The following is a 23,465-nucleotide window of genomic DNA, read 5'->3' as shown; positions in this document are numbered from 1 at the left end:
ACTGTGCACAGTTTTGGACTCCTTACTTCAGAAAAGGATGTACTGGCATTGGAGAGGATACAGAGGAGGTTCACTGGATTGATTCCAGAATAGACAATGTTGGCTTATGAAGAAGGTGACTACACTGGAATTACATTCATTGGAATATAGGGGGGAACTTATGGAGACACACAACATTATTAAAGAATTAAATAAGATAGAAGCAGGAAGGCTGTTTCCATTTGTGGGTGAAACTAGAACTAGCGGGTATAGCATCAAAATAAGGGGCAGCAGATTGAGGACTGAGTTGCAGGAACTTCGTCACCCAAAGGATTGTGAATCTTTGGAATTCCCTGTCCTGAAAGCAGTTGAGGCTACCTCAGAGTCAGAGTCCAGAGACATACAGCATGGAAACAGATATTTCGGTCCAAATCATCCATGCCAACCCAATCTAGTTCCATTTGCCAGTACTTGGTCCATACCCCTCTAAGCCCTTCCTATTCATATACCCATCCAGATGCCTCTGAAGTGTTCTAACTGTATCAGTTTCCACAACTTTCTACCTTATTGAAAGTTTTTAAGGCAAAATTAGATAGAGCCTTCAACAATAAAGGAATTAAGAGTTATGGTGAGTGGTAGATAAATGGAGCTGCCACTGAAATGAAAAGATCAGCCATGATCTCACTCAATGACAGAGCAGGCTCGAGTAGCCAGATGGCATACTTCTGCTCCTATTATCCTCTTCTTACTACCTAGAGGAACAAGGGCAGCAAATGCAGTGCAACATCACAACCTGCAGTTCTTCTCCAAGCCACAAATTGTCTTATCTTAGAACTACAGAGGAACCTCGTTATCCGAATGAGATGGGCGGGCAGTATTTTGCTTGGATAATTGATTCAATGCCTTTCCTCTGGGGTTTGGAGGTTTCTATGAAGTCCACCCCCGTTCAGGAGACTAGGCAGCAGCACACTGACCATAAGCTCGCACCCCGCCCCCAACATCACCTCATAAGCCCCTCCGTGCAACCCTGCCTGTCCAACACCGCCCCCAACCCACACCGTCCTCCTCCTCTGCACACCCGTCCAACACCGCACCCTACTTCCCCACAAACCCATTCCCCTCCCCCAAACCCATCTGTACGCCGACCCCCCCACCAAATCCGTGCAACACTGTCCCCCTTCCCCCCCAGCCCACACCCAACCCCACTCCCAGACAGCCGGAATGGACACCAATCACAAGATTGCTGCTGCTAGTGCTATCTTTTGGGGGGGGTGTGTGTGTGTGTGTGTGTGTGTGTGTGTTTGGGGGGGGGGGGGTGCGAGAAAGAGGAGGAAGAGGAGGAGAGGAGTCTCCCAATAGCGTGTGCGCACACACACACAAACATACGTTTTAACTGCAACGTTTTGACAGGTTCCGCCTTTGCCCTGTACAGGACAATGTTGGAGAGATTATCTGGGGAAGGGGCGTTTCAGGTTCACCCATGTAGAACTCCAGGGAGAGTGTGTGGGGAGAGAGAGAGGGTGGGAGGTCAGTCATTTGGAGACGGTGCCTGGGCTCCCATCAGTTCAGGACTGTTCCCAGCAGCATTTTAATAAGTTCACTTTCAATCACTGTAAACAAAAGATGCGAAGAGTGTTGGGAACACATCTTGGATGTCATGTTTCTATCGGGACCTCGAGACCTCCTTCGGATAATCCAATATTCGGATAATTGATATTCAGATAGTCAAGGTTCCTCTGTATACCATCATTCAAGTCTTTCAACAATAGGCAAAACTCTGCTAATTAGGAGCTAAGAAAACTTTAAAATTGCTGAAGTAACAATTTACTCTTATCGAATACTGCATATATTCAGGCACTACTTTACTGCAAAAATTATAGCAGACGCTACTGTAAGGAACACTGCGTCAATTGTTCAAATCAAAATAATGATTGAGATCGGAGATGTTGTTAAAAAAGGCTGTAACTGGCTGATTAAAATATTTCAGTTTCATGAATTTACATTGGAAATGCATTTTAGCAATGCCTCAACAATGGCAGGTTTAGGGTGATGTAGGCAGGTTTAGTACTTTAGAAGAAATACCTTTGCTAACATCCACCTGTTGTCTTGTGACAATTTAAATATTGTCATGTACAGATATTAATACATTCATTGCATTATTTTGTAGCTTTAAATTTGATCAGGATTTAATAATTATGGAAGCTATTATTGACAAATTGTCAAAATGTCCTACGCATCAGTACAAAGGCAGAAAGTGATTTTTCTATGTAACTGGATCGACAAAGAGGCTGGAGAGAATGGAAAAGCTGCCCCCCAAAGCGAGGCGAAAGTAACTGTCTCTGACATCAAAGCATTTGACAGAGTGTGGCATCTCACACCGAGCAAAACTGGAGTGAGTGGGAATCAGGGGAATCCCACTACTGGCTAGAATCATACCTAGTACAAAGGAAGATGGTTGTTGTTGTTGGAGGTTTGACAACTAGCTCAAGACCATCTGCTCAGAGTAATGGAACTGTTTCAATGACCTTCCCTCCATCTTAAGGTCACAAGTGGCATATTCACAGATTGCATAATAATAGCACCAGTCACAACTGCTCAGGTATTGAAGCAGTCCATGTACAGATGCAGCAAAATATGAACAATATGGAAGTTTAGCCTGACAAATGACATTTGTGCCACATAAGTGTCAGGCAAATAACTATATCCAATGAGAAAAATTAAACTATTGCCCTTGGACAGTCAGTAGTTTTATTATTGCGAAATTACTGGGAACAACATCGTGGAGATTACAATTGAGCAGAAACTGAACTGGATCAACAATATGCATGTATGTGGCTACAAACGCACATTAGAGACAAAAAATGCCCCAGTAATTATCTCAACTTGACCTTCCTCAGACTATCCAAATCTACCAGACACAAGTCAGGGGGAGTAATGGAATTGTCCCCATGTGCCTGGATGAGTGCAATTCAACAACACTGAAGAAGCCTGACAATATCCTGGACAAAACAGTCCATTTAATTAGTAGCACATCCACTAACTCCACCAACAACTCTCAGTAGCAGCAGTGTGTACCGCTGCGAGACGTTCCTACCTTTTAATGGGCTAGGGTCACATAGCCTCCTGCCTCTCAGATTTACAGTAGCAGAAAATGGAAATGCATTTTTGTTTGAGGAACTGGCTCAGGACCAAATCTATCCTTTCGAAAGGTGTCATCAAGAGATGTTTTTACACTCAACATTCTGCATGCTTGTCTTCTTTCATGTAGTTTCATCGTGAATAGTTACAACATTTCCTCCCCAGTCAGTAAAACATGCAGACACCAAACTTTCTAGTTTGACCTCCCAGTTACTTTATGCTGTATGCCTGCTTTACTTTCTGTTGATTTTCTTGTGCTACATGTCATAACCAAATTCACAGAGTAACCAGATGACAGAATGATGGCATGATACAGCCCAATAAACTATATAGGTCCTTTGTGCTTCAGCTTGTGCTGGCTCTTGACAAATGCCATCCAATTATTCCTTGCCTTTTGCAGATATCCTTGGGATTTTTCAGGAAAAGTAGACACCCTACTTCCTAATTCAATGCCCTTATCTTTATAATTTCTTGCAACCCACAATGTTCTGGAATGTCCAAACATATCTACTTCAGATCCCTTGGGGATCCCCAATTTTAATGGCTCTGCCACTGGGGGCCATTCCTTCAGCTGCTTAGGTCCAAGAAGCAAAGATCTCCCCTGATAGCTCAATCTAACTTTCCGCCTTTAATAGAATCCTTCAAGCCAAGTTCTTTGATCAAGTTTCGAGTTACTTGGCCTTATTTATCGCCATGTGGTTCAATATCATATACTGTATTGTTTTATTTTTAATGCTTCTGTGAAGAGCCTGGGGATACTATCTATTATAGCCTGAAGGATTGACTGAAACTTGGTAGAATGAGAAAACAGTTGAGGGATATATAAAGAATTAATTGGTTGTATATGGTGAGTTAGTAAATAGTGATGTAAACATTTTACAGGTGTGGTTAACTTAAATAAAAGCTCTCACTGAAAGTGTACAATTGGACTTCAAAATATTTATTTTCAAGTATATTAGAGGACATTTTATTATATAAAAGGAGCTATATAACTTAGTTGTTGTTATTGGAAGTTCTGAACTGAATCTGCTTAGCCACCAGGCAGTCCATATGAACATACCTCAGTGTATAAAAGATATTTTCATCTTTCCTTTGGGTCTTTCGCCATTTAACTTATGTTCTTGGAATTAGTGCCCCTCCTTTCACTGGAAGCAGTTTCTCCTTATTTACTCTACCAAACGCTTGATGATTTCAAAAATGTCCATTAAATTTCCCCTTGGTCTTTGCTTAATCTAGGCTTCTCTACGTTCTACATTCACGATAATATTTCACTTAGCTCCATTTTCCTAAGGTTTTACAGTTGTCTAAATTGTCCAAAATCAATTAACCATGTATTTATACAGACTCAGCATAAACTCCTTGTTTTTATACCACAAAACTCAATTTACAAATTCAAGGATCCTTTATGCTGTTTCAGTTATCATTTCTTCTTCTGTCACCTTCAAAGATGGGTGCAAATCCATTTTCTCTTTCAGATCTGGGCAAACCAAACAAATGAAGGTGTCTTCTCACTGCCAGTCACCAGTGTTTGATGAAAATTTCTTTCAACACACTCAACCACCCTCCTACTGCTTCGACCATACAGAAAAACTAATTAGTAGTCAACTGACAATGCAGATGCAATGTAAAAGAATCTGAGAAGTGTAGAGATTCATACTGGGGTCCTGAATGTTCATGTGTAGGAAAAGGAAAGTCATGTTTCACAAATGTACCGGTGCTTTTTATTTTGAAGATGTCACAAGTAGAATAGTTAAAGGGAAATTGAGTGGATGTCATGTACTTGGCTTCTCAGAAAGCTCTTGATAAAGTCTCATGCAAAGTACATGGGACTGGTGGTGATGCACAGGTATGGATTGAGAATTAGCAGATAAGGAAAAAAACAGGAATAAACAGGTCATTTTCACAGTGGAAGGCAGTGACAAGTAGAGTAGTATAAGATGGACAACACTTGGATTCAGTTATTCATTAAAAGATTGAGGTGAGGGTTTTGAGAACAGGTTTGCTCACAACACAGAATGAGGTGCTAGGTGACACACTATACCATTGATAAACTGGGTTTTTCTACTGATGGAATCCCGACAGTGTTGAAACTCTAGGCAAAACCGATTGGGAGAGTACAACATATAAAGGACGGCCTTAGATAGTGGTGACTGAAAGCAAGCATGCACATGCAGCAGACAATTAGGAAAGCAATTTGCATTCAGCTTTCGTTGCCCAAAGATTTGAGTACAGGATCAAGGAAGTTTTACTGCAGCTGTATTGGGCCTTAGTGAGACCTCACCTGGAAGAGTGCGTGCAGTTGTGGTGTCCTTACCCAAGGAAGCAGATATTTGTCATAATGGGAGTGCAGTGAAGGTTCACCACAATTGCTGGAATGGCAGGTTTGTCTTCGGAGGACAACAGAGTCTGTGTTTACCACAGCTTGGAAGAATAATAGATGGTCTCATTAAAAAGTATTTAATTCTGACAGGATTGTACGGAGGAGTCCAGAACAAGGGTGCACGGTCTCAGGATAAATGGTGAGCCATTTCAGATAGAGTTGAAAGGGTGGTGAACCTGCAAAACTTTCTACTGCCAAAAAGATACTAAGTTAAAGAAGAAATAGATAGATTTGTTAAATCTAAAGGGAAACAGCAGCAGTCTGGGGTCATGGGTTGAGATAGAGGATAAGCCATGATCATGTTGAATGGCAGAGCAAGGATGATGGGTTGAATGACCTATATTAGCTCCTACTTTCCATTTCTATGTGAAACCATGATCTATAGTTCTGGATAGATTACTTGCCAAGAATGTACTTGGTTAACCAACTGCAGGGTCGCCTGTTACTGGCGTCAACACTAATTAACACTTTTCACTTGGAGGCTTATGAGCATCCAAACAAAAGAAAAGCCTATGTGCTTGGTTTCCTCTATCCTTGGACTACTTTGATTTTCTGGTGAAAGCATTCTAACATAACATTTCAGCAGACATAATTAAACATGGTAGCATGACAAAAAAAAAAGTCCCGATGTATGGTAAAAGGTTTTTTAACATCTTAAAAAGCTCTGCATGTAAGTTTGCTCACTGAGCTGGAAGGTTCGTTTTCAGACGTTTCATCACCATACTAGGTAACATCATCATATCTAGCATTGTGACAAAACGTCTGAAAATTAACCTTCTAGCTCAGTGAGCAAACTTATATCCAGAACCTCAATCTGAGCTACAAATCTTCTCAAAACATGCTGCTATCTTAAAAAGTGAAAAATCAATTTAATCAAAATTTTCAGGAAGCCTGTTGCATGCTTTATTCCCCCTCATTCTTGCTAGTGATCGGTTGGCAGAGATGGCAGCAAGATTGGCAGGGTAAGATTGTTAAAAAGAAGAGGTTGAAAAACTGAGCAAAAGTAGCAATTGATCAGGTAAAAATACATGTGTGCGTCACTTTTAATCGTAATCAGCAATGTGACAATCAGGAATGCTGCTTCAAAGTAGATTAGGCCTGTTAGCCTCGCAATGGCAGTTTTCTCTCAGATACCATAATGTGCATCAAGTAAAAACTCCTTTCAAGGGTGATGTGACCGCTCAATCCATCCAATACAAATCAATCATTGATAAATGACAACTCATTACATAGTACCAGAAAAATGTAGAAACCACCCTGCATCCACTTCAAGCCAGTTTAAACTACAAACATGGCTCATAGCAGTAAACAAGTGGCTACTACTGGTTACGCAGTAGGATGACTGAAAACACACATGTTCACATCCCAAGCAACTGACAGATCAAACTCAGATTTTGAAATTGATTGTTCTTTTTTTGATTTCCTTTCCCTCTTGAATTTCTCAGTGCTGTGTTAGTGCATTATTAAAAATGTCAAAGATTGTGACAATATGGTTCAGCCACCATTTATTTCACTGAACATTTGACATTGCTACTCCCTGGCTTTTGAGGAAATCCAGCCAATGCAATATAAGACAAGGCAACTGTAATTTGCGGCACCATGCCAAAATAGCAAAGAGTTTAATGAGCCTGTTGAAATTACACAACTCTCTTTTCACTTTCCCACCACTATCCTTTCCACCCCCACCCCCATCCCATGCACATGGAACAGGTTCCACATGATTAAGGATATAAATCTATTGGGGTCAATCAGGTGGGATGAGAATCTAATAGATTCATTCAACCAAATGCAGTATGAATGCAAAGCAGCAAGCAATCAGTTCTGCCCAGGGCCATAAATTCAAACAATACAATTCAACATGGCACTGAGTCATCCTAGCTAGCCAATCTAAGGTTTGATTTTTTGCTTTTGTCACATTAGGCTAACTTCGAATGAATACTAGTAAAGGCACCCCAATTCTCGAGAGATCTTTACAAAGAACAAATTAGGTTACCTAATATTGATTTCAATTTGACACCTCTTACTGTTAGCAAAAAAGTAGAGTTGATGCTGTTGAACAACTGGAGAGGAAAACAAAAGATCATATCAATTTTATGTAGATTCAAACATTTGGATGAAATCAACAAACAATGAAAAGCCGTTGCCATGAGTGAAATTATACCATTACAATTAAGTCGCACCTTCAGAAGGATGTAAAACAAAAATTAAATAAAAGATCATGGGAATCTGGGAAGGCAGAGAGAAATTGATTGATCAGTTTTAAAATTCCTCCTTGCCCATTTCTTGGATACAGGAGAACTGCGAATTACAAACATTTACAAGATTCTGCAATTGACTGCTCTGAAAAGAAATTAAACCACGATGGCATCAAAAGTTAACTTTTTGCTTTATATGTATATGTCCTCACAGCAATCCTTGCAAAAAATATGAAGGGGACATAGCAGACACATTTCCTAAAAGAGAAGTAATTCAAGTGCAGTGTGCTGTACTGGAAGAACATCTAAGCAATAAGAACAGAAGTATTATTACTTATGGGTTTGATGTAGCAATAGAAATGGTAAAGAAAAAGCAATGAAAATAATCAAATGGGGAAAAGTCTGAGAGTTATTTGGAAGGGATCCAGATGGACCGGAACAAAGGCTGGCCAGGAAAGCAGTAAACGAACAATCGGGTGCAAACAAGCACGTCTGCATATGGAGGAAAGATAGAGCATTCAAATCTGAGCTTCCTAACAAGAAAGGTTAAAATAAAAATGAATCAAGCTATGTAACAAACGCCTGGAACTGGATACAGACAAAAACTGGCAATGCACAGAAAGTACAAGGAGGGATAGAAGAGAAGAGGAAATAAAAATTAAATTCAAATATCTTTCATCAACATATTAAAAGTAAAAAGACAGTTCAACAAAAGGTGGGGCTGAATTAGGGACAGATAAGGAGATAAGTAAACAAAAACTTGACATGCTTTCACAAAAGAAGCTAGTTATTGTTGCAAAACAGATCAAAAATAAAAGATATTGGCGAAGACAAAAATAGATCAAAGATATGTGACTAAATTGATATCAAAGTTAACAAATAGGATGGACATTAGACTGTTGAGACGTTTGGACAGAGACAGTAAAAACTGACCATAATTCTTGAATCTTTCTTGATTACTGAAATAATGCCAAGGGATTGGAAGATTCAAAGTGTGCCAACTATTGTTTATTTTTGGTGGAGGGAGAGGAATAAACCTAACTATCAAGGAAAATAAAGCAAACATCAATGATTGAATGGCCAAACAAAAATCACTTGTTGAAGCTAAGGTAAAAAGACAGATGGCACAGTTCTGTGATTCGGTGAGTTGTGTCAAACTAACTTGAAGATCTTTGAAGAAGCAACAGAGTGCCTATGAGGGCAGTACAAAAAGTACTACTTCTGATCAGGCTTAAGTATAGCAACTACAATTTTGAAATTTTACAAATCAGTCCAAAATTGGCAACATGCTAAGTCGTAAGCTGGACAGTCATCGACTTCAGGAGTACAGGCAGATTGCTGAAATGGACAGATATAGAACACATGCAATTTAACAGTGGTAAGTATTCAGTGTTGCACTTTAGATAAACCATGGAGAGGCTGTACAATCTGAATTGTGCAATTTGAGGAGGTTACAAGAATAAACAGATCTGCTGACTATCACACTGGCTGCTGCTTCTTCAAATTTAACTTTTCAGCAATGACCAATTTGTGCTTCAACAGCCACCAGCATCAAAGGAAGAACACTGCTGTTGAGTCCAGATATGTGGGTGAAAATCCTTCCATTGGCAGCCAATTGACCTTCGATCCAATAACCCAGGTTGACACTAAGTATTATTGTTGAACACCGTGGGATTGCTAACAAGGAATGGGAGTTTGAGAATAGATTTGTCCTTTTCAACCTTTGGCACAACTGAGCTACAGTCGTGTTCCTAACAGTGAACTCCATGTCAGTCCCAGAAATGTACAGTAAACTAGAGTATAGTAGGCCAAAATAGTTAAGTCAAATTAAAATGGTCAAAGGTAGTCCTGAGAAAGTTTCTTCTTATCGTCACAGCAATTTTGCAGCCACTATGGGAATATTGTATTGACCAACTGAAATAATTCTTAACAAGGGATAGATGTTTGTAAATCACATATTACTGCCTTTGTTTCAGAAAATATATAATGAACAGGTAATGGCCATCCACTATTTGTTAAATAAAAACTCAAAGAACTGCATATGCTCTAATTCAGAAACAAAAAGAGATTTCTGAAAAAGCTCAGCAGATCCGACAGCATTGTGGAGAAAAATCAAGAGTTAATGTTTCGGTTGAGCGACCCTTCATCAGCACCAACACTCTTAACACCACTTCTGAGGAAGGCTCACTTGACCCAAAACGTTAACTCTCCTTTCTCTTCACGGATGAGGCCAGATCTGCTGAGCTTTTCCAGCAATTTCTGTTTTTAACATGATCTGTTAAACTTCACATAATTTGACAAATGTTTCTTCTAATTCACAGTCTAACATAAGATAGAAGAAAGAAAATTTTGAGTCAATATATGAATATACCCACCAGAGAACGTTCAAGCTTGACCTACTCTTGAGAAATAAGGCAGGGTGGGTGACTAAGGTGTCAGGGGGGAACACTTTGGGGCCAGCAACCACAATTCCATTTATTTTAAAATAGTAATGGATAAAGATAGACCAGATTTAAAAGCTGAAGTTCTCAATTGGAGGAAGACTAATTTTGACAGTATTAGGCAAGAACTTTCAAAGCTGATTGGGGGCAGATGTTCACAGGTAAAGGGATTGTTGGAATATGGGAAGCCTTCATAAATGAGATAAGAAGAGTCCAAAGACTCTGTTCGGGTGAAAGGAAAGGCTGGTGGCTGTAAGGAATGCTAGATGACTAGAGAAATTGAGGGTTTCTTTAAGAAAAAGAAGGAAGTATATGTCAGGTATACACAGGAGAGATCGAGTGAATCCTCTGAAGAGTATAAAGGCAGTAGGAGTATACTTAAGATGGAAATCAGCAGGCCAAAAGGGGACATGAGATAGCTTTGGCAAACAGAGTTAAGGAGAATCCAAAGGATTTTTACAAATACATTAAGGGCAAAAGGGTAACTAGGGAGAGAATAGGGCCTCTCAAAGATCAGCAAGGCAGCCTGTGTGTTGAGCCGCAGGAGATGGGGGAGTTACTAAACAAGGATTATGCATCAGTGTTTACTGTGAAGGACATGGAAGATACAGAATGTAGGGAAATAGATAGTGGCATCTTGAAAACTGTCCGTATTACAGAGGAGGAAGTGCTGGATGCCTTGAAATGCATGAAGGTGGATAAATCCCCAAGACGTCATCAGGTGTACCCTAAAACTCTGTGGGCAGCTAGGAAAGTAATTGCTGGACCTCTTGCTGAGCTATTTGTATCATCGATAGTCACAGGTGAGGTGCTGGAAGACTGGAGATTGGCTGACGTGGTGCCACTGTTTACGAAGGACAAGCCAGGGAACTATAGACCGGTGAGCCTGACGTCAGTGGTGAGCAAGTTGTTGCAGGAAATCCTGAGGGACAGGATTTACATGTATTTGGAAAGGCAAGGACTGATTCGGGAGTTTTTTGAGAAAGTAACAAAAAGAGAATCGATGAGGGCAGAGCTGTGGACGTGATCTATATGGACTTGAGTAAGGCATTCAACAAGGTTCCCTATGGGAGACTGGTTCACAAGGTTAGATCTCATGAATACACGGAGAACAAGCCATTTGGATACAGAACTGGCTCAAAAGTAGAAGACAGAGGTTGGTGGTGGAGGATTGTTTTTCAGATTGGAGGCCTCTGACCACTGGAGTGCCACAAGGATCGGTGCTGGGTCCACTACTTTTTTCATTTATATAAATGGTTTGGATATGAACATAGGAGGTATAGTTAATAAGTTTGCAGATGACACCAAAATAAGTGGAATGGAGAGCGAAGAAGGTTACCTCACATTACAACAGGATCTTGATCAGATGCAGGTTCATAGCTCTTGAAAGTAGATTAGATTACTTACAGTGTGGAAACAGGCCCTTCGGCCCAGCAAGTCCACACCGACCCACCGAAGCGTAACCAACCCATTCCCCTACATTTACCCCTTTTACCTAACACTACGGGCAATTTTAGCATGGCCAATTCACCTGACCTGCACATCTTTTAGACTGTGGGAGGAAACCGGAGCACCCGGAGGAAACCCACACAGACACGGGGAGAATGTGCAAACTCCACACAGTCAGTCGCCTGAGTCGGGAATTGAACCCGGGTCTCTGGCGCTGTGAGGTAGAGTTGCAGGTAGATAGAATAGTGAAAGCACCATTTGGTATGTTTTCCTTTATTTGTCAAAGCATTGAGTATAAGAGTTGTGAGAACACATTGCGGCTGTACAGGACATCGGAAGGATGTTTTGAAACTTGAAAGGGTTCAGCAAAGATTTACAAAGATGGCGCCAGGGTTGGAGGATTTGAGTTAGAGGGAATGGCTGAATAGGCTATGGGCTGTTTTCCCTGGAGCATTGAAGGCTGAGGGGTGACCTTTTACAGGTTTATAAAATCTAGAGGGGCATGGATAGGATAAATAGACAAAGCCTTTGTCCTGGATTGGGGGAGTCCAGAACGAGAGGGCATAGGTTTAGGGTGAGAGGGGAAAGATATAAAAGGGACCTAAGGTGCAACTTTTTCACGCAAAGTGTGGTGCATGTATGGAATGAGCTGCCAGAGGAAGTGGTGGAGGCTAGTACAATTGGAACATTTAAAAGGCATCTGGATAGGTGTATGAATAGGAAGGGTTTGGAGGGATATGGGCCATGTGCTGGCAAATGGGACTAGATTAGGTTGGGGTATCTGGTCGGCATGGACAAGTTAGGCCAAAGGGTCTGTTTCCTCCCTGTACATCTTTATGACTCTAAATAGGGTTTGGCAGAACTGGCTGTGGCTTTTTTCCACTCAAGTGTCAGAGGGAGAGGTGACCTTATAAAATCATAAGGAGCATCCATAGGGTGAATAGGGTTTCCTAGGGTGAGGGAATCCATAACTAGAGGGCATAGTTCAAGATGGGGGGAAAAGATTTTTAAAATGACTTGACAGGTATCATTTCCATGCAGAGGATAGTGCATATATGGCACAAGCTGTGACAGGAAGTGGTGGAGGTGGGCACAATTACAACATTAAAAAGATATGTATGAACAGGAAGGGTTTAGAGGGATAGGAGCCAAATGATAACAAATGACAAATGGGACTGGGTCAGATTGAAATGTCTGCTTGGCAGGAATGAGTTAAACTGAAGAGTCTGTTTCCGTGCTACAAATGGCCAGGAACTGATGGTCATAAGTTGATATTTTCTGCAGATTTCTTTTTAAAATATGTAATATAACAGAGTCTAAGTTTAATTATTCACAGCTTCAGTGCCATATCATCTTAAACTATTTTACTGAAATCTGTAACTACATACATTAGGTTAGAATTGTTTTGAAGTATGCATTCAACAAAGATTGCAGCCAACAATTTCTCTTCAAGAATGTGTCTGAGTTTCTGCCCTCATCTGTCTTCTGCACAGAATGGAACCTACATTTCTCCAGTTCCCGCACAGAATCTGGCGAGATGTGGAAAGCTGTTGAGGGAAACAGAAACGAGAAGACTGATCAGCTGCTGGAAGGCAGTGCTCTTTTGGTGCTAACAGCTGCTGAAGTGCAGTTTCCATGTATGTATTGGCTGCTCCTTGAGAAGAGAGACTACCAGCAACTGCATGGGCAACAGCAGCCCAAATACTTGGGCATAGAAGCACAACACCAAGGAAGGCAAGAACAGCACAAAGCTATCCGAGCTGGGAAAACAGATGGCAGTAGGGCCACTTGGAAGCAACAAAACTTAGGGGTTGGGGACGAAATCCAAAATGAAACGGGAGGGAATTGGATGGTGTTACATAATAAAGTTGGAATTGCTTGGAATGGAGACTAAATGAAGAAGTACAATTGCAGCAAAGAGACGAATTTTGTCACTAAGGTTTTGAGGATCTCGGCCTGAATTTGCATATTTATGGATGGGAAGCAGATTAGAAGTGAGGCATTATGTTTCCAATACAAAAAATGTGACAACTGCTGTCAACGGTGTCCAAAAATGCAATCTCCTGCTGAAGGGGTTCATATTTTTAGTTACAAGATCTCAGTTCTCCCCCTACCCCCCCCAACTGACCAAATAAAAAGGTAGATTAAATAACCCAAAATGAAATTCCATTAGTTCTCCTACTCTACCCCACTCTTACTTTCCACCGTGAATTCTTCCGTCCCAAATAATGCAAATTGGTAAAGGCTTTATAAGAGATATGCATGAATGTTATTCGTCAAAGAAAACAAAGGCAGACATTTATTTCAAAATCTACAAATGTGGAGAACAAACTGCCTTTTTGAATTTAACTATAGGTGAATTAAAAAGCATTTTTCTTAGTTCACTAATCGGATACATGATTCTTAATTGAAACAAACTGCTTTTATCAAAATTTTTTCATAACTTTTGCTGTTCAACAAACAGCTGAATAACCAAGGAGACCAAATAAGAAACTAAGATTAGGTACCATATTTACCTGCTAGCCTATCACAAGAAGCTGTGAATGCCAATTTAGAAAATGAAAAGGTACTGACCTTTAACAGTTTCTGGTGAAGTTACCACACTGGAAGTTATTTTTGGTGGAGTCTCACAGGTGTCACGTTTTTTTCGCTCTGACTCACTGCATTGTATATCACGCTTTCTGGCAGTTTTTGTGCCCTCAGAATCTTCCACAGTCTTTACATCACAAAGCACCTCTGCCTCTTCCTCCTCTGGAACTGGTGATCTAGCCAGATCGGGGAGCAGTTGCGAACAGTTATCTGCCTTTAGATCAATCTCTTCCAGATTTGGCCCAGTTCCCAAATTTCCTTGATGAGCTGCAACATCTGCAGGTGTGTCAAGTTGGTGTGTTGATTCTGAGAGTCCTGCTTTTGCGATTATGTCCACACGCTCAGGGTGACCATGAGAAGAATCTACGGCAATGTTGTTGTCAGTGTCCTCTTTCATATCGACTGCATCTTTGTTGCATGTAGACTCCACCGACTGTAACAAATAGTCCATGGTGCTCCCCTCATCATCTGCTCCGCAAGGATCATTCAATCTGTACATCGAAGGTCCAGTGTGTCCTTCCCCTGAAGGAGAGTCATTATAAAAAGCCCCCAATTCTCTTCTTTCACCATTTCCTTCACTGAAACTTTTCGGTTTAATCCATACCTCATTGCCTCCATCAGTATTCAACTTTACTGTGACTTGCTCATTAACAGGCGGTGTCTTAAGGGAACCGGTTTCATCAGTAGTGGACCTCTGTTCCCTTTCTGAACAGGACTCTGATGCATCGAGTGAAATATTCATATCTGCAGAAGTTGAGATATCACTGCTTTTATTTGCAGTATTTTCGTTAGGAAGACAGTTTGTAGATTCTGCAACACTGCTAGTATCCATGTTCAGACAGAATACAAACTGTGGGGAAAACAGAGAAAGAAAAAATTGGTTAGGATCAAACTCTCTGTAAAAAGAAAAAAAGAAAATACATAATAGGCAACATACAGTTGTACACCCCAGAAAAGATATCGATGGCAAACTTTTAGCAAGTGATATAGTGAATCAGTCTTGTACAAATCATGTCAAAACAAATTAAACAACGTAGCGCAAATGTACAATACTGCTTCACAGCCAAAATGAGGATCCGTAGTCAGGGCAGACTGTTCAACTACAAGATATCACCAAAATAGACAATTCTCATTCAATACTTAAACAAACATACTTCCTCTTATTTCTGGATGTCCATTATCAACTTGAGCTTAATCAAAAGCCATTAATGACAACTTTATCATCTAGACCATTGGTACAACAGAGGGCCAAAGGGCCTGTACTGTGCTGGAATGTTCTATGTTCTAATGTACATCAGGTACTCAGAACTTCTAGTCAGCACACTTCAGTACTACCCCATGAGCTTGTTGAGGAATTGGAAAAGCCACAATTATTATTTTACCATAAATTTACAAATGCAATAACTCTTAATCCTTCACAAGAACCCTCGCACACCAACAGTGTGGAAACAGGCCCTTCAGCCCAACAAGTCCACACTGACTCTCCGAAGAGTAACCCACCCAGACCCATTTCCCTCTGACTAATGCACCTAACACTCTTGGCAATTTAGCAAGGCCAATTCACCTAACCTGCATATCTACTGGACTGTGGGAGGAAACCGGAGCACTCGAAGGAAACCCTCGTAGACACGGGGAAAATGTCTGTGACAGACAGACAGTCACCTGAAGCTGGAATCGAACCTCGGTCACTGGAGCTGAGGCAGCATTGCTAATCACTGAGCCACCGTGCCATACTCTTGAATACAGACTTTTTGTCAGTCAGTGCACTGTTTGGTTCTATTCCAGAGGTTTCACACACGATATGTAATTTGCAGACACCAACATCTGTAAACAGTTAAAGTTTATTAAAGCTTGTACAAACCAGATGATCCCTTGGACTCTCTTCGCAAGCATGCGAAGTCAGGTCAAAGAGAGGCCCTGAACAAAGAAAACAAATCCCCTTTATACAGGTCAGCTGGTCGTGCTTAGAGATACTCTGGCCATTCCCCCACAGTCACATGCCACTCAAGACAACCCCCAGTCATTCACAGTCACATGTTATCCTAGGTAAAATAGTAGAATGAGACCATCCTCTGAGATAATGCAAATGCTAATGCCCTAATCCTGAGGAATCGTTATGCAGATAATTTCCAGACTCAGAGATTCTCCAAGAAAATGCAGGTGTAAGGTGTTCTAGCTTTGGGGTATGGCTTGAAAGCATTTCTGAATGGAAGAGATTGAATGATATTATCATATTAAACTACCTGGAGGGTAGTAGCAAATGGCTATCCAATTGGAGCGCAAGTCATCCGCAATCTTGCATGAATGTCATCCCAAGCCACTTCCTGAATGTTCACTGTGTGCAGTTTAACTCTTATATTCATGTCCAGAAAGATAGTCCCATTTAATCTTTTAATGTTACAGCACAATGAACCAAAATGACAAAATGACACATGCCTCTCATGCTCCCACTGTCAAGTAAAAAGGTATGGTAATGTCAGACTTCCTTAATCTTGTTTCTGCTCAAATTGAAGAAAGATCATGAAGAGGACACATTCATTAGTTTATTCTTCGCCTCGAGGATCACTACTGAGCATTCCAAACAATGTTTGGGGTGAATACAATTAACTTACAACTGTAAATTCACATTTTGCATCTCAATAGAATCCTTAAAATGCTCAAGGGAGGACTTTTCTCCTTGGGAATGCACAATTTTGATACCTCCTCACAGATCTGCCTTTAGAAGCAATGTGTGTTTACGAACAAGTTCATACCAAAATACAAATATTATAGTTTGAAACATCCTTCAAGATGAGTACAACTACTTCAAAGACAACTTTGGGCTATCCTCAGTATCTCCACTGCCTTCAATTTTTGTTTTCTTTAGCTTCCTTCAGGGAGTTATGCATTAGGGTGTTTTCTGGGGATAGAGTTATAAGGCACAACAGAAAGAAGCAGACTGAGATAGTGTAGAGTGGGATTGCATATTATTTTTAAAACAAAAATTGCATTTGAAATATTCTATTATCTAACTGTAGGCAATTTTCAGCATGGGCTTTTAAAAATGAATAAACCTAAATAAGGAATGAAGGGGGATCCATTGGTCTAAAATTAATATGCATTGATCTGGAAGCAACCTGCATAATCAATTTGCCAACAAGAAACAGAAAGTAGATTTAATTGCTTAGACCCCAGACCGATGAGAGTTTACAAGTACATCTGCATGATATACAATGGGAGACAAGCAAAACATTGTGCATGTTGGAAATCTGAAGCAACTAAAAACACCGGAAGTAGTCACCAGATCCACCAGTAATGTTAGAGATTTTTTTTAAAAAGTGAACACTTCAAATGATTAAATTTTTGTCAGAGCTTGAAAAGTGTTTCTGGAAAGCTACAACAGATTTTTAAAAAGCTGATGCAGAGGAAGGTTGAGTATAAAGATAAAAGGGAAGGTCAGTGTTAAGATTCAAGAAAGGAGAGATTACCAAACAGAAGGAATGATAGTCCTCTTCTGTCTTGTATAGTCATTACAGAATTATCATAGGTTTACAGCAGGGGAGGCCATTCAGTGTCCCTCTCTCTCGAGTGTGTGCCGCTAGAAAAGCACAGGTCAGGCAACATCCGAGGGGCAGGAAAATAGACGTTTCGTGCAAATGCCCTTCAGCTTATTCCTGATGCAGGGCTTTTGCCCAGAACATTGATTCTCCTGCTCCTCGGATACTACCTAACCTGCTGTGCTTTCCAGCACCATGCTCAACTTTGATCTCTAGCATCTGCAGTCCTTACTTTCTCCCATTCAATCCATCTCACCAGCCCACAAATGAGCATAAACGTAAACATTTTAAATACAAACAATGATCATTTGAGGATTCTTCAATGGTTCAACGTAAACGGCCTCCACTACACATATGCAGTGCATACCAGACTCTTACTAGTTCTTGAGTGAACATATTTTTCTCCTATCACATTTGTTTCTCTTGCAAATCAATTAAATCTGTGCCCTCTTGCTCTTGATCTTTTTATGATTGGGTACAGTTTCTCCTAATCTATTCTATACAACCTGCTCTTTGCACTTTCCTTACCAAGGAAACAGCCACAACCTCTCCAATGTACTCTCATGACTGCGGTTTCTCATCACTGGAACCATTCTTGTAAATCTCTTCTGCATTCTGTCCAATGTGTTCACATCCTTCTTAAGGTATACTATGCATAACTGTGCAAAATACTCCATAGAACATAGAACATTATAGCACAATACAGGCCCTTCAACCCTCAATGTTGCATTGATCTGGGAAATTAATCTAATGCCCATCCAACCTACATCATTCCATTCTTATCCATACCTATGTCCAATGCCTATTTAAATGCCCTTCATGTCAGCGAGTCTACTACTGTTGTAGACAGGCTGTTTCAATGCCCCTACTACTCTCTAAGTAAAGAAATGACCCCAACATCTGTCCTAAATGTATCCCCTCGTATTAGCCTTCACCATCCGAGGAAAAAGGCTCTCACTGTCCACCCTATCAAACTCTCTGATTACCTTATACGTCTCAATTAAGACACCGCTCAACCTTCACCACTCCAATGAAAACAGCTTCAGTTCCCTCAGCCTTTTCACATGAGACTTTTCCTCCATACCAGGCAACATCCTAGTAAATCATAGTAAATCTCCTCTGAACCCTTTCCAAAGCTTCCACACCCTTCCTATACCGCGATGACCAGAACTGTAGCATTACTCCAGGTGCAGCCTTACAGCTTGTATAGCTGAATTATGACCTCGTGGCTTCAAAACCCATTTCCCCCTACCAATAAACGCCAACACCATATGCCTGCTTAACAATCCTATCAACATGAGTGGCAATTTTCAGGGATTTATGCACCTGGACACAGATCCTTCTGTTCACCTCCACAGCCAAAGATTTTATTTTAACCCAGTACTCACATTCCTGTTACTTCATCTGGAGTGAACTACTTCACACTTTTCTGCATTAAACTCCATTTGCCACTTCTCAGCCCAGCTCTGCAACTTATCAATGTCTCTCTGTAACTCACAACATTCTTCAGCACTATCCACAACTCTGCCTACCTTCATGTCATCAGCAAATTTACTAACCCATCCTTCCACGCCCACCTCCAGATCATTTATAAAAATGACAAACAGCAGTGATCCCAAAACAGATCCTTGCAGCACACCACTGGTAACTGAGTCCAGGATGAACATTTCCCATCAACCACCACCCTTGTCTTTTCTCAGCTCACCAATTTCTGTTCCAAACTGCTGAATCACCATCAATCCCAAAAGTCTGTATTCTGTGCAACTCCAGCTAAAAGCTAGCTAATTGCTGCACAGGTTCAGCATCAGCTTCTGTTTTTGAACTTGATATCCCACTTAAGCAAGCCCAGGGTGCTCTACCCTTCGTCTGTCTTGCTTCCTTCAAATGACTACTTTCAATGATCTGTGCACACATACACCCAGGTCCCTTGGCTCCAGCAGCTCCTTCAGAACTATATCCCTTATTTTATGCCATCAGTCCATGCTCTTCCTGCCAAAATGCATCACCTCACACTTCTCCATGTGAAAGCTCATTTGCTATCTATCCACTCAAACCATTAATTTATGAGCTTTTCAAAGCTCCATCCTCTCCTTCCCATTGATAAATCCACCTAGTCTACAATCGCTGTGACTGATCCCAGCACAATAATATTGAGAATAATTCAATGTAATCAGGAAAAACACGAATTCCAGTCCTGAGCTCTTGGGAACTCCACGACAAACTTTTAGTTGGAAAAATATGCATTGATCATTACTCTCGGTTGCCTATCACAGTCTATTTTATATCCATGTTATTAAGGTCCATTTTATTCCAAAAGTTGTTATGTGCCACACAGGCCTATTGTGTTGTGCAGTGCCCAACATCTTCTGGAAGACTGTGTAGATCACATTAATAGCATTAGCTTTATTATGTCCTCCAGTTACCTCTTCACTAAATTTCTGAAAGTTAGTCAATGAACAATTTCACCTTTAGAAATGCATGATGGTTTTTCCTAATCGACTTACCTTTTCCCATATGGCTACTAATTTCATCTTGAATAATTATTTCTAGAAACTTCCCCACCAGTGAAGTTAAACTGATTGGCATTTAATTGCCATGATGATTGTAATCTCCAGTGTTTTGACACTTCTGTCAACTAGGGAAGAATGGAAGATACTGGCTTGTTCCCCTCCAATTTCCATTTTCACTTCATTCAGCATCTTTGGATCATTAAATCTGATCCAGGTGACTTGACAACATTAAGAACCAACAGTCCATCCAATGCATCTTTTATCAATTTTGAACCCTTCTACTGACACTTGCATCACTACAGATGCAAAGTATCCATTTGATACCTCAGTCGTAGCCCAGTTCTTATGTGTTGGTCCACAATCAGCTCAACTCCTCCTTTTATCACCCTTTTACTACCCATATACCCCAGAAGACTTTGAGATACCCCTTTATGTTAAGTGTCAGTCACTTTGCTTCTCTAATATGCAATGTCACTTTCCCTGTGTACCTTCTGTGTTCCTTCGTTTTCAACTGCATGTTTTACCTGACACTTGTCATAACATACCAACTCTTATCCTATATTATATTTCTAAATCATGCAAGCAACAATAAAAAAGGTATTAAGAACATGTAAATGGGAATATTATAGCTGAAACATTATCCACCAATAACTAAAAAAAAATCAGAGCAGAAATTATGATATGAAAATTGCTGAACTCCACATCAAGCTTGAAAGGCTGCTATTTGCTTAACCAAAAAAAAAGCTGGGATAGAGAATTAAAACAATGACCAGAGGATCAGGTTCAGGCTTATGACAAGAGTCTGGTACTGGTAAGAACTAACATAAGATAAATAAAACGTGAAATAACGCAGATGCTAGAAATCGGAAACAAGTACAAAATGCTGAGAAAACTCAGCAGACCTGATATTATCTGTGGAGAAACAAACAGAATTAACTGGCTCCAGAATGACTCTTCTTCCGAATTAGATTTTTTTCAGGATCGACAAAACCATAATGTGCGAAGTACTCCAGGTTCAAATTCATGCGAACTGAAGCCGGATAAAATTAGATTAGATTCCCTAAAGTGTGGAAACAAGCCCTTTGGCCCAACTAGTCCACACCGACCCTCCCAAGAATAACCCACCCAGATCCATTCCCCCCTAACTAATGCACCTAACTCTATGGGCAATTTAGCATGAAGACTAATTTGTTTTTAAATTCAATCACAGGACATGGACATGACTGGCTCAGCTAACATTTATTGCCCATCCCTAACTGCCCTCAACAAAGTGGTAGTGAACTACCGTCTTGAATTGCCGTTCTCGGGGCATACCTACACCCAAAGTACTGTTTGTCAGGGAATTCCATAAGTTTGACCCAGTGACAGTGGAGGGGAACATGCAGGTGATAACAGTCCCAATTATCTGCTGGTTTGTTCCTTGAATTAATGCTGGTGGTAAAAAGAGAGAAAGGTGAAGGTGTTAGATCAGAGTCAAAGAGTCACAGAGTCATACAGATGTACAACATGGAAACAGACCCTTTGGTCCAACTTGTCCATGCTGACCAGATATCCCAACCCAATCTAGTCCCACCTGCCAGCACCCGGCCCATATCCCTCCAAACCCTTCCTATTCAAATACCCATCCAAATGCCTTTTAAATGTTGCAATTGTACCAGCCTCCACCACTTCTTCTGGCAGCTCATTCCATACATGTACCATCCTGTGTGAAAAACTTGCCCCGTAGGTCTCTTCTTTATCTTTCCCCTCTCACTTTAAACCTATGCCCTCTCGTTCTGGACTCCCCGATCCCAAGGAAAAGACTTTGCCTATTTATCCTATCCATGCCCCTCATGATTTTATAAACCTCTATAAGGTCACACCTCAACCTTTGATGCTCCACAGAAAAAGCCCCAGCCCGTTCAGCCTCTCCCTATAGCTCAAATCCTCCAACCCTGGCAACATCCTTGTAAATCTTTTCTGAACCCTTTCAAGATCCACAACATCTTTTCGATAGGAAGGAGACCAGAATTGCATGCAATATTGCAACAGTGCCCAAACCAATGTCCTGTACAGCCACAACATGACCTCCCAACTCTTGTACTCAATACTCTGACTAATAAAAGAAAACATACCAAATGCCTTCTTCACCATCCTATCTTCCTGTGACTCCACTTTCAAGGAGCTATGAACTTGCATTCCAAGGTCTCTTTGTTCAGCAACACTCCCTAGGACTTACCATGGGAGTATTAGCCCTGCTAAGATTTGCTTTCCCAAACTGCAGCACCTCACACTTACCTGAATTAAATTCCATCTGCCACAATTAAGCACATCGTTTTGTTCTGTTTGGCATTGAGCTTCTTGAGCACTGTTAGAACTGCAACGATCTAACTAAGTGCAGACTATTCCATCATACTGCTGATTTGTTCCTTGCAGATGGTGGATAGACTTTGTGGAGTCAGGAAGTGAATTACTCAGCACAACTTCCAGTCTCCAACCTGCTCTCATAAAAGAATGTAAATATGTTTGTATGTTAGGCCTTTTCAATGGCTGGTCAATGGTAACTCTTAGGATGTCAGTAATGGGGGAATTCATAAATGGGAGCGTCACAATGTCAACAAGTTGTGGTTGGATTTTCTCGATCAAGATATTCACTGTCTCTCATATATATATCTTGCAAACATTACTTGCCACTTACAACCCTAACCAGTAGGTTGTCCAGGTTTTGCTACGAATGAACACATACTGCTTCAGTATATGAGGATGCACATTGTTCAAGATTCTTGACATCATCAGTGAACACCCTCAGCTTACGAAGGAAAGATCACTGGCGATGCAGCTCATAGTGGAACAATGCAAGTGGAAAGATATCCTGTAATTGAGATAATCGATTGAGAAGATAGTTTTGAAAAATCATCCAAGTCAAAAGATATGGGTAAAAATTACAAGAAAAGGGAAAGATCACATAGGTGGGATTGTCTAGGGCGGTACGGTGGCACAGTGGTTAGCACTGCTGCCTCACAGCACCAGAGACCCGGGTTCAATTCCCGTCTCGGGCAACTGTCTGTGGGAGTTCGCACATCCCTGTGTCTGCTCCGGTTTCCTCCTACGGTCCAAAGATGTGCAGGTTAGGTGAATTGGCCATGCTAAATTGCCCGTGGTGTTCAGATTGATTAGTCAGAGGTAAATGAGGGGAATATGCCTGGGTGGGTTGGGCTGAAGGGCCTGTTTCCACAGCCCCTCGCCCATAGCAAGAGGGAAATTGAAAA

General features: G+C 40.9%; 1 protein-coding gene across 5 annotated transcripts in view; it reads right to left on the bottom strand.

Moving 5' to 3' along the window:
- LOC132820402 (zinc finger MYM-type protein 3-like) overlaps positions 1–23,465 on the bottom strand; it is a 145,161-nt gene that overhangs the window by 96,541 nt on the left and 25,155 nt on the right. For all 5 annotated transcript variants that reach the window (XM_060832494.1, XM_060832497.1, XM_060832498.1 and 2 more), the window contains exon 2: positions 14,157–15,021. In XM_060832494.1, the coding sequence (XP_060688477.1) occupies positions 14,157–15,003 (847 nt within the window). In that variant the 5' untranslated portion in view covers positions 15,004–15,021. The remainder of the gene's footprint in view (positions 1–14,156; positions 15,022–23,465) is intronic.

Source organism: Hemiscyllium ocellatum, chromosome 11, assembly GCF_020745735.1.
Source record: "Hemiscyllium ocellatum isolate sHemOce1 chromosome 11, sHemOce1.pat.X.cur, whole genome shotgun sequence".
NCBI classification, from domain to species: domain Eukaryota; kingdom Metazoa; phylum Chordata; class Chondrichthyes; order Orectolobiformes; family Hemiscylliidae; genus Hemiscyllium; species Hemiscyllium ocellatum.
The sequence above is the reverse complement of the archived record's forward strand: the minus strand, read 5'-3'. Positions and strand labels throughout refer to the sequence as shown.